Source organism: Aquarana catesbeiana, linkage group LG01, assembly GCF_042186555.1.
Source record: "Aquarana catesbeiana isolate 2022-GZ linkage group LG01, ASM4218655v1, whole genome shotgun sequence".
Classification (NCBI taxonomy): domain Eukaryota; kingdom Metazoa; phylum Chordata; class Amphibia; order Anura; family Ranidae; genus Aquarana; species Aquarana catesbeiana.
In genome coordinates, this window is record NC_133324.1 from 284054216 (window position 1) to 284066638 (window position 12423).

Consider the following 12423-nt stretch of genomic DNA (forward strand, 5'->3'; position numbering starts at 1 on the left):
CCAAACACGTGAATTACACAGGTTCTGAGGCTAATTTAATCCAGATAAGGCACCAAATGAGTTTAATTATCACCTTAATCAGTCACATAAACTGTGTAATTAATGTTTTCGATTTGAAAGGGATGATGTGGCAACCTTTAGGGTCATTTCACACGGGATGGATCCGTGATGATCCGCCCCGTGAACATCCGCTTGCTCAGCAGGGATCGCTCCGTTGATCCTCACTGACCCGGCGGATAACAGGGCGGTCTCTGCACACTGTGCAGGGACCGCCCTGTCAGATCTTCGCTCTCCCCTATGGGGGGATCGGATGAACACGGACCGTCTGTTCATGTTCATCCGATCCGCTCTGCAGACGGATAGAAAATTAGGATTTTCCTCCGTCTGCAGAATCGGATATTCATCCGCTGACACCCGCTATCCCATAGGGATGCACGCATGTCCGCATTTCATCCGAAAACGTTGACATACTGTCCGCACATGTGAAAGGGGCCTAAGTGTGAACCCAGACTAAAACCTGAAAGCTGATTAGTTTTTATGCAGAGTTTGCTCTCCAGTTTTAGAAAATAACCCCCCTGTGTGCTTTGATTGGATTAAAATTACTAGAAAAACTGTGAGGTATAAAGCATACATTTTAACAATCAATGTATCTTTTTGATAAAGGCTCAAGCACGCAGATTTGCCTGTTAACACTTATAATCAGAAAATGCAATGTGATATTCATTGGCGACTTGTGAAATGAATGTATATGATTATCATGACATGAAAAGGGCTGTAAAGGTACCCAAAAACAAGGAATAGGAGCTTTCAATCCCACAACATTCATTTGATCATTTGTGTATTTATGAGAATAAATAATAAAATGATATAATAAAAACATCTAATTTAAAAATATTGCATTCTGGAATCACAAATTTCTATAGATATCTTTTGGATGTAATTGTAGTAAATAACAGCTTAAGCTCCATGTATTACTTACAGCATTTTTGGCTTATGTTTCGTGCAGCCTGATGCCTGTTCTACAGATTTTGATGCTGTATCTACAATCCGTGGGGAGATGTTTTTCTTCAAATCCGGCTATGTATGGCGCCTCAGAGGAGGTAAATTGCAAAGTGGTTATCCTGCTTTGGCTTCCCGGCACTGGAAAGGAATCCCTGAGTCTGTGGATGCTGCTTTGGAAGACTCAGCTGGGAACATCTGGTTCTTTTATGGTAAGCAGAATACACCGCTACCAAAATAGTCTTAGCTGTCAGTCTCTAATGGCGACCACCAGTTTGCTAAAATAGCATTACCATTGATCATTAAACTCTAACGGATTAGGCCCCTTTCACACGATCGGACCGTTCAGGTCCGCCTGTCAGCGGACCTGAACGGGCGATCCATGTTAGCCTATGGAGCGTCGGATGTCAGCGGAGACATGTCCGCTGACATCCGACCCCGTCCGATTCGCTAAAAGCAGACGGATGGCTCTACGTCCAGATCCGTCGCTGGCGGATCGGATCGGGTGAGATCTGACGAAAACGGACACGCTGTCCGTTTTCGTCCGATCCCTCCATAGGCGGCAGCGGCGCCTGACAAGCCCCTCCCCGCTCAGTGAGCAGAGAGGGACCTGTCATCCGCCGGCTCAGCGGAGATCAACGGACAGATCTCCCGCTGAGCTGGCGGACCGAGGCGGGCTCCGTAGAAAACGGAGTCCGCCTCATGTGAAAGGGGCCTTATATCATCTTGGTGATTCCAATTACCATGTGGAAGATCTGCACCTTATTACTATGTTAGGGAAATATTCAGATAACCCCTGATTTATGGTAGGTATCAATAAAAAACTACTACAAGTACAGAAATAATGTACTGATTTTCTCAAAATAACCTTACTGTTGGGCTCTTAGGTAAATAACGCCCTGTTTGGCACTGGGTCTTGGTTCACGAAGAAATGCATAATGCCGCGTACAGGCGATCGGAATTTCCGACAACAAATGTTCAATGTGAGCTTGTTGTCGGAAATTCCGACCGTGTGTAGGCTCCATCGGACATTTGTTGTCAGAATTTCCAACAACAAAAATTTGAGAGCTGGTTCTCAAATTTTCCAACAACAAAATCCGTTGTCGGAAATTCCGATCGTGTGTACACAATTCCGATGCACAAAATTCCACGCATGCTCGGAATCAAGCAGAAGACCCACACTGGCTATTGAACTTAATTTTTCTCGGCTCGTTGTACGTGTTGTACGTCACCGAGTTCTTGATGTTCGGAATTTCCGACAACATTTGTGCGGCCGTGCGTATGCAAGACAAGTTTCAGCAAACATCCGTCGGAAATAAATTCACGGTTTTGTTGACGGAAACTCCTATCGTGAGTACATATAGCATAAGGCTTTAAGATGTTACATACTTCAAAGGAGCACTTGCAGCATGTTTTTTTGCAGTAGTCCATTTGAAACAGCAATTAGAGCTGCCAAGACAAAGATGTCATTGTTGCAGCCAGGTTTAAACAGAAAGTAATAAAAAGCAGCTAGAGGTCCGTTACTTCAGCACTCACATACATAACGTTCATTTAGAAAAAAAACAAATTACTGTAGGGCAATATGTCATTAAACTGGAAATGTAACAATTCTAAATGTGTACAGTTCAGGGCACATCATGTTTATGAGAATGAGGAAACTATTATTACACAGCCATAAATGGAGATGTAGTCTGGCTTTTGATCTTGCATTCAGCAAATTGGATATTGGTGGGATGATACAAGTTAGGACGGGTCTTGGGATCTGCGCACATTCTTAGCCCATGGTTGTGTCTGCACACAGGAGCCTCGGCGTGTCATATTAACCCTAAGGCACAGAAGATTTTCTAGCTTCTGCCAGCTCCTGACATATCTAACTCCTACTATTTCACTGCCCAATGAGACAACAAACCCTAGGGCACAATATTTCACCAGGTGAAAGAAAAGATCAGGGCACAAGTAGATTGCAGACACAGGGTGTACAAGGCGCAAAAGGGAATTATATTTTAGAAAATAGTTAGAAATTGGATAGTGTGTACTGTCTATAATATGTGCACCAGAAAACTTCACGTGAACTGCAGCCAGGAAAAAATAATAAGAGATACTACTTGGAACAGGGTTTATCAACTGGGGTGCTGCAAAGAGTCCTGCTGCAGAGAGTCCTCAGGGGTTCTGTGGTCGGGCAGCACTACAGATTTCTGTTTTACCGGCCATAGTACACAAGTACACATAGCTGCAGTGAGGAGGAGGAGGAGAGAGCCGTGCGGGCTCAGAGTCACAGTGCACGGGAGTTAAGGGGTTGACTACTGCCCATATCTCCTCCCCACACTGCTTTTGTGCAGGCAGCAGAAATTGTGGATGAGGGGCGGAGTGAGGAAGGAGCACAGCCCATATTTGTGCTAGGAGGGGAGATTGGGGGGGGGGGGGGGTTGAGGGGATTGTGCTGGAAAAGGGGACAGTAGGAGAGTTGGAGCAGGGGGTTTGTGCTAGAAGTGGGGATTTGGGAGCAGGGCGATTTGTACCGGGAGGGTTAGGAGGGGGGATTTGGGGGGGTTGTGCTAGGAGAGGGGATTTGAAGTGGTTGTGCTAGGAGAGGGGATTGGGGGAGTTAGAGGAGGGTTTGTGCTAGGAGTGGGGATTTGGGAGCAGGGGGGTTTGTGCTAGGAGAGGGGATTTGGTGGGGAATTTGTGCTAGAAGGGGGAATTTGGATCACTAAACTCTGCCGCACACACTACATTTTAGGGCTTCTTCACACCAGGTGCAGTGAGGTAAATTGCACGCCTTTTGCAGTTGCATGTGAGTGCCATTATTTCTTAATGAGACCTCCATGCATTTGCAAATGCATATACATTTGCGCGCATTAAAAAAATGTGACATGCGCGAACATGCAAAAAGGTGTGTGCTCAGACACACCTCTTGCTATAAACAAGCCCTCAGACTGGTGTGCCCCAGGATTGTGCACAGTTCTAAAGGGTGCCTTGACTGAAAAAAGCTTGAAAAACACTGACCTAGAAGATTACTAGGTATGATGCATAAGGTATAGAGAATTAGTAATTTATAGTAGGGATAGTCTATTTGGTACTGCTACTCCCATCATTCGGGTCATGTATTATGCTACTGCAGGCATCATGTTACAAGGGAATCCATGTTGCTTAATATTACTTTCAGATATCTGCGTGATACTTTAGTGTACAGGGGGAATATTCAGATCACTTTGACTTCTAGCAGTGATCCTCAGAAAACCTCTAACTACACGATTACAGTATGCATACCCCCCAACTTTCTGACATGGGAAAGAGGGACACTTTTTAGCAAAAGTATGTAGGCATAGGACACATTCCCTGCCATGCCCCCTTAACCATAAAAATGATTGGTTAGACCCACAAGTTATTTATTACCACTACTATTCCTTTATATTGGCTTTTGAAATATACAAATGTAACAATTTAGTAATTGGATGAAAGGTTTAATACTGTAAAACACTTTTTTATAGATAAATGGTGCATTTTTATACAAGTATATAGATCAGATCAAAATGAGGGACAAATGAGGAAGAAAGAGGGACAGAGGGACTTTGTTCCTAATGAGGTACAATCCCTTAAAATCAGGGACAGTTGGGAGCTACACAGTGTGTGAAGGTCCCCAAAGTCCCCTCCAGTGGCGGCTGGTGCTCCACATTTTTTTTTGGGGGGGGGGGGCACAAACAAACTGAAAAATACTGCCCCCCCATCAATTGCAGCCTCAATGTGCCCACCAAATGCAGCCATTGTGCCCATCAAATGCAGCCACTGTGCCCATCATATGCACCCACGTGTGCCCATCATATGCAGTCACGTGTGCTTATCATATGCAGCCACTTGTGCCCATCATATGCAGCCACTGTGCCAATCATATGCAGCCACTTGTGCCCGTCATATGCAGCCACTTGTGCCCATCATATGCAGCCACTTATGCCTATCATATGCAGCCACTTGTGCCCATCAAATGCTGCCACCTGTGCCCGTCAAATGCAGCCACTTGTGCCCATCATATGTAGCCACTTGTTCCCATCATATGCAGCCACTGTGCCCATCATATGCAGCCACTTGTGCCTGTCAAATGCAGCCACTTGTGCCCGTCATATGCAGCCACTTGTGCCTATCATATGCAGCCACTTATGCCCGCCAAATGCAGCCACTTGTGCCCGTCAAATGCAGCCACTTGTGCCCATCAAATGCAGCCACCTGTGCCCATTATATGCAGCCACTTGTGCCCATCATATGCAGCCATTGTGCCCACCGACCCCCCCACTCGCGGCTCTGCCAGCACCCAACCCCCACACCCCACATGTCTCTGGCGGCAGCACACCCCTGCGCACAGGCACGGCTCTGGATGCACCGAGAGCCAACCCCAACCCCCCCCCCCCGCGTGCAGCTCACAACGCAAGCGCAGCTCTGGCAGCACCGAACCCCCCCCCCCCCCCGCACACGGCTCTGGCAGAGAGGACTTACCTCAGCAGCTCCTTCAGCATGTCTTCTCCACTCCTCCTCCTAAGCGGCAGGCATCCAATGGGGTGGCCTGGCGCTTTGGCCAATCAGGAAACAGGTCTGCCGCCCTGCCTCCTGATTGGCGGGGAGGAAGGTTAGTGTGAAAATAGCGAAAATTAATTCGCTATCGTCACACAATTGGGTGGGATCAGGGCGCACTCTCTGCGCCCCGAGCCCACCCTATTTCGAAGCCTTTTAGAGACTCTGGCTCTAATCAGGTGCTTCAAACAGTAACACCCCCTCCCACCCCTGCCATAGAAATCCATGCACCCAGCGTCCTGAAAGGATGGATGGGGGGGTGGTGCTCGTGTGCCCACAGTGCACAGGCCGCCACTGGTCCCCTGAGTGGTGCGGATGGGGTTGCAGCTTGAGTTGTATGCAAACTTAGGGACCCTTGCATTCCTTGTGACCATAGTATTTTCACCAATTTAGATACTACATATGTAAAAATTTTATTTGCCATGACATTTGAGTTCCTTTATTATAGGACCACGTTTTTGGATTTTTGATACAAAGCTTCAGGTCACAGGCCCCTTTCAGATATCAGACCTTGGATTGTCTGTAACCAGCATTCAAGCTGCCTTTTTATGGGGTACTGACAAGAACAAGAAAACATACCTATTCAGAGGAACAGGGTATTGGCGAATAAATACTGACACCCGTCGTGTGGAAAGTTGGCACTCACGCAGTATGAGTGATTGGAGAGGAGTACCTCCAGGAATAAGTGCCGCATTCCAGGATGAACATGGTAAGATTGCAAATAAGTTTTTAGGTATAAACTGATGGAATTGGTTGCCCATTACAACATTAATAATAGAAAAAAAATGTTCTCCTAATACTTATGACTTTTTTTGTGTTCCAGGTTTTGCCTACTTTTTGCGGGGCAGATACTACTGGAAGTTTGACCCAGTACAGGTGAAAGTTATGGAGGGTTATCCACGTTTGGTCAGCCAGGATTTCTTCAACTGTCCTGCAATGTCTTCTTCAGTGAATTCATTGCGATGAAGCTGAATTTTAATACTGTTGGAATAACTTCGATGGGACACTAACTTTCCATTCGGTTCACCTATTCTGGCAAGGTTCTGAGGAACCTCATGCCCCAGATTATACTGCAATGTATAGAGACAAGAGGTGACCAGTCTTTTATTTTTGTTGTATTCTGGTCTTATGTTTTGTTACCCAACAATCTTCTTACACAGCAGAAAGGTTTTCACACTTCAGGTACTGTACAAAGTTTACTAAAGGGACGTTGCTACCCTATGTCAAGTCATTTTATATATTGGCATGACAGGCGAAAAACTGACATGGTATGTCAATGAATGAAGTAGCTTGCAGTTGTGTGCGGTATTACACGGTCAACTCTCTTCCACAGTGTTCAGATTTACACAAGGTCACAGAAATGGCATCTTAATCTATATAAGGGTCACTGCCCTTGTAAAATGTTTTTACAGAGTTACCGCTCCCTTCAATGGACAAATCAAACAAGGCTCGCAACTGAAAAATCATGAAGTGACCATTCAGTCATTCATTGCAATGGAATGCGTATGTTCCTGGAGCCAATGAAGATTTTACACCAACTTAAAACAGTGCCAAAAAAGACTTTTAATTTAATATTAGTGTATGTATAAAGCCATTACCTCTATCAGTGCTGGTCACTGACCGGACAAGGTCTATGGTTCATTATTGCTAATACATGTTACTGTCTGGAAACAGCAAGTGTTGTCCTTACTAATTACAATTTTGTATTACGATAAACTATATTTGACAAATTACTTCTTATTATGTTGAACGATGGCTGGATACCTTCACATGGTGCTTAAAATTTAATGCCTGAGCATTCTGTATAATTATTCTTCTGCAAATTAAACCCAACGTAGTAGAGGAAAAGGACAGAAGCTGATTGGAAAACATGCCAACCAAAATGGGTAAGAAAGTTGCATTGCCCGTATACTAGCTAACAGAGATGACCAAACTGACCTGCAAAGGTTGAGATTTAACCAGGATTGGACCAATTTGCAATAATAACATTTAAGAAGATCTAAATCCCAACCAGACATCATTTAGTTTGCTAAAGCAGTGTGTCTAATTTACAATTACACCATGGCTTTAGATTTCAGAAAATACCTTTTTTTCTTTTTTTCACCTTTTTATATCTTTGTTTGCACCTCAGCACTTCTGATCTCCTTCAGCTAATTCCTGTGTACATGCAGTCAGTACAGTTTCACATCATTGCTCTGGACTGGTTTCCTGATAGTGAAATCAGAAAACCGAAACTGCACAATGTGTGTTGGTGTGGCAATGCATGGGTGACAATGCAGGAGCAGTTTTCATCCTGTAACAGGAAGTGCATGAACAAAAGATTGAAAACAATTTTTGACATTACATAACATATTAAAGCTTTCATGACATTATAGATATTAGGTTTATCTGCTTTAAATCCAACATTTTTCAACATCTGTAAGGTCCTCCCTTTAAATAACCACTTGGCACACCAGCATTGGGCTCCCCTCAAGTTTTTACCAAGCAGGGATGCCTCAGAAGGTGGCACGGGAATTAGGAGCTTATTTCTAACTTACCTGCATTAAAATGGGAGTAGGCAAGTTGCTACTTTTGCCCAGCAAACTAGTAAAGGTCTTCATTTGCTCTCCTATTTATTCATCTTGGTCCACATTAAAAGGTAAAAAGAGACTGACACCAGTGTAAACAAATATACATTGCATTTTTGAAAAATCATAGAAAAAAAATCTGACTTTTCTATGGTTTTCTTACTTCATCATACTTCAAGTTTTTTTGGGGAAAAAAATCTCAAAAATGTGAACTGAAAAGACCAACAAATTGGATAGCAGAAAAACTATATTATACGTGGGTATCACTTTTAATCCCCTTGGTCCGGCTACTAGACTAAATCTGTTTGGGTATGGCTCCCCCATGGGTAGAGCCATAAAACCACATAAGACCCATGTTTTTGGTTACTGTAAAATATATTGATGCATAAGGGGGTTGAATTTGTGTTTTTTTGGATCATAGTTGAGTTATGATTCTGTTATGATTCTGAATGAAACTAGTGATAAAACTATTTTACCATGAACCGTTAGAATATCCTTTAGGATATCCTAAAAGAGGGATTGTGAGGTTTCATAGTAAATATTTCTATGAAGGCAAGGCACATTTCACATATATATATATATATATATATATATATATATATATATATATATATATATATATATATATATATATATATATATATATACACCAACATATATATATATATACACACACACTATTGTCAAAAGTATTGTGACACCTGCCTTTACACGCACATGAACTTTAATGTCATCCTAGTCCGTAGGGTTCAATATTGAGTTGGCCCACCCTTTGCAGCTATAACAGCTTCAACTCTTCTGTGAAGGCTGTCCACAAGGTTTAGTATACAGTACATATCTCTCTCTCTCTCTCTATAAATATATATATATATATATATATATATATACACACATACATACATGTATATCTATAGAGAGAGAGAAAATCTAAATACCAGTAGTCCAATGAAGTGCGTAGCTGCAATAGTCATTTCAAATAACTTTACCACACTACCTCTTGTGTCAACAAAGGTATGAAAAAGCTGGATTTCTGTCAGCACAGGGCTGCTGTTTGAGAAGTGTGTGTGTGTGTGTGTGGGGGGGGGGGAGGGGGTATTTTATGTTCTCTATTTGAAGCATAAGCATATCAGCATGAAAATGCCCTCCAGCTATGGAGAAAGTAAACTTTATGCTTGGTGTGTTTGACTAGATACAGGGGTCTCAAACTGGTGGCCCTCCAGCTGTTGCAGAACTGCAAATCCCATCATGCCTCTGCCTGTCTAACTGTCAGCCTTGCAATGCCTCATGGGACTTGTAGTTTTGCACCAGCTGGAGGGCCGCCAGTTTGAGACCCCTGGGCTAGAACCTTGGTGAGGGGAGACCACCATTTAAATATCTTCTGTGCATAGGTTGCAAACACAGAAAATTAGTTTGCCGGGCATTTTAAAGACTTTTTGGTAGAACTGAACGTTTCATATTTGCACATCTCTGTTAGTTTAGTGTTATTTTAATATAGTGGCAATTTTTCCTTGTAATTTCAAGTGCTTGGGAGGCTTTGACACCTGTTATTGGTTGAATACATATTATTTAATGGATATTATCATGAAATATTCAAAAAAGTGTTCATTGCAATGTGTTAATGCCCGACTGAACTTGCAGTTCAAACAAGCTAAATATATTCCAGGTGTATCAAAACAAAGACATGTGAAGTCTAACATTTCGTTTCAACAACCTGAATAGAAAAGCCTGCCCCTGGCAGCTTGCTGCAGAAAAGCAGAAAAGGACCCCCCCCCCCGACTGAGTCAGACCAATAGTAATCAGCAGAGCTCATGCTCCCTACTGATTGGAAAACTCTAGCTCTGACTCAGCAGGGTATGGATTGGACCTTTGCAGAAAGACTACTGCTTCCACACAAGAAGCAACAATCCTTTTTTTAGCATGCTGGCAGAGGACAGGCTTTTCTGTTTTTAAGGCTTTTCACCTTTTTTGTTTTTATGCACTTGGAAGGTATTTGGCTGATTAAACAGCAAGTTCAATTAGACTTTAACTGATAAAGGTATCCCTTCTAAAAAAAAAAAGCCATTATGCAGTGTTATGGTTAATTGCTAATTTTTAAATAACCAATGTGATCCTTTTCACTTTAATGTTGTATATATATTTTTTATGATCTGCAATAAACAAACTTTGTTTTTTTAAACAATTGTGCATTCACTAGTTAGCAATATTTAACAAGAAACACTGGAGCACTCGGCACACTACAGGTAATGGTATTCAAGTAGTATGCTGTACTACAGTGGTTCTCACTTCTGTCCTCAAGTACCCCCAACAGGTCATGTTTGCAGCTTTTCCTTTATCTTGCACAGGTGCTTTAAATCAGAGTCAATGGCTTGGTCTGTTGGACAGTTATTTTATCTAAGAGAAATTCCCAAAACATGGCCTGTTGGGGGTACTTGAGGACAGGGTTGAGAACCACTGCTGTACTATATACATCTGCCAGACATTTTCAGGCTGTCACATTTACCAAGAGCCCATTTGCTGTGTTATAAGTATGGCAAATTGATTAAGTGATGGTGAATGTTCAACTGGCAAACATTCCATAAGACCTTCACTGATTAATTTTTTTCTAAATATGCTTCAAGGTGTCAAAATTTTCAAAAACAGAGGAGATCAGGAAAGAGGCAAAACGTTTTCAATGTAATTGCTAAGAAGTAGAATTTTAGACTGGAACATTTCGAAAGACTAGGGAAGGATTGCAAACTCTTTCAATTACTTCTGTATACCCCCTCCTATACTCTGTAAAATAATTTAAAAAAAAACATTTTGGTTGAAGTTTCATTTTAAGTCCACTCCATTCCAGGGGCTTTCCCATTCTACAATCTCAATTTCAAAAAAGTTGAGATGCTTTGTAAAATCTCTATAAAAACCAAATGCAATGATGTGCAAATCTCATATTTTACAGTATTCACAATAGCAAATAGAAAACATGAAATGTTTAAACTGAGAAAATGTACTATTTTAGGGGGAAAAAAATAATTTTGAAATTGATGGCAGCAACATGTCTCAAAAATAAGTTGGGACAAGGTCATGTTTACCATGGTGAATCATCCCCTCTTCTTCAACATTCTTAGCTGATATAGGATTTTAAGGCTTCATATACACGAGGCCTACATTTACCGCAGCTGACGGAAAACGCAAACCGCTGCAAAATCCACAAAGCCTAACTGCTCAACAGTGCTAGGTCTTCTTCGTCTTTTCAAGATGCACCAAGTTAAATATTTTTAATTGGTGAAAGGTCTGGACTGCAGGCAGGCCAGTTAAACACCCATACTCTTCTTCAATGAATCCAAGCTGTTGTCATGCAGTATGCAGTTTAGCATTGTCCTGCTGAGATATGCAAGGCCTTGACTTATAGAAACGTAGTCTGGATGGGAGCATATGTTGCTCTAAAATCTGGATACATCTTTCAGCATTGATGGTGCCTTTCCAGATGTGCAAGCTGCCCATTCCATACACACTAATGTACCCCATACCATCAGAGATGCAGGCTTTTGAACTGAGAGCTGATAACAAGCTGGAAGATCCCTCTACTCTTTTTGTCCGGAGGACCCATAGTTGTCAGAAAGAATGTCAAATTTTGATTTGTCTGACGACAGAAACGTTTTCCACTTGGCAGCAGACCATTTTAAATGAGCTTTGGCCCACAGAAGATGGCAGCGTTTCTAGATCATGCTCAGATATGGCTTCTTCTTTGCATGATAGAACTTTACCATTTTTGGATGGCATAGTGTAATGTGTTCACAGACAGTGATTTTTGGAAGTATTCCTGAGCCCATGTAGTTATTTCCATCACAGAATCATGCCTGTTTTTAATGCAGTGCCATCTGAGGGCTCAAGGATCACGGGCATCTAATATTGCGTTTCGTTCTTGCCACTTGCGCATAGAGATTTCTCCATATTGTTGGAATCTTTTGATATTATGTACTGTAGATGATGATATATTTAAAGCCTTTGCAATTTTACATTGAGGGACCAGTAAGATCGCGCAGCGCGACTCGCACATGCGCAGTAGGGAACCAGGCTGCGAAGCCGCAAGGCTTCCTGGACTTCCTAAATCCCTTATCGAAGATGCCGGTGTCTCCACCCCTAAGCTGAGGGATAGATCGGCTTCGGGTGAGGACATCACGGGCGCCCTGGGCAGGTAAGTGTCCTAATATTAAAAGTCAGCAGCTGCAGAATTTGTAGCTGCTGACTTTTATTTTTATTTTTTTTTGGTGGAACTCCGCTTTAACCACTTAAGGACCAGCCTCGTTTTGGA

The 12423-nt window shown here is 42.5% G+C and overlaps 1 protein-coding gene across 1 annotated transcript in view; it reads left to right on the forward strand.

The window, feature by feature from the left end:
* MMP11 (matrix metallopeptidase 11) overlaps window positions 1-10308 on the forward strand; it is a 46109-nt gene extending 35801 nt beyond the window's left edge. Inside the window, exons 6-8 of the mRNA XM_073629194.1 lie at window positions 1007-1211; window positions 6011-6271; window positions 6386-10308. Coding sequence (XP_073485295.1) covers window positions 1007-1211; window positions 6011-6271; window positions 6386-6528 — 609 coding nt within the window. The 3' untranslated portion in view covers window positions 6529-10308. The remainder of the gene's footprint in view (window positions 1-1006; window positions 1212-6010; window positions 6272-6385) is intronic.
* The last annotated feature ends 2115 nt before the right edge of the window (window positions 10309-12423 follow it).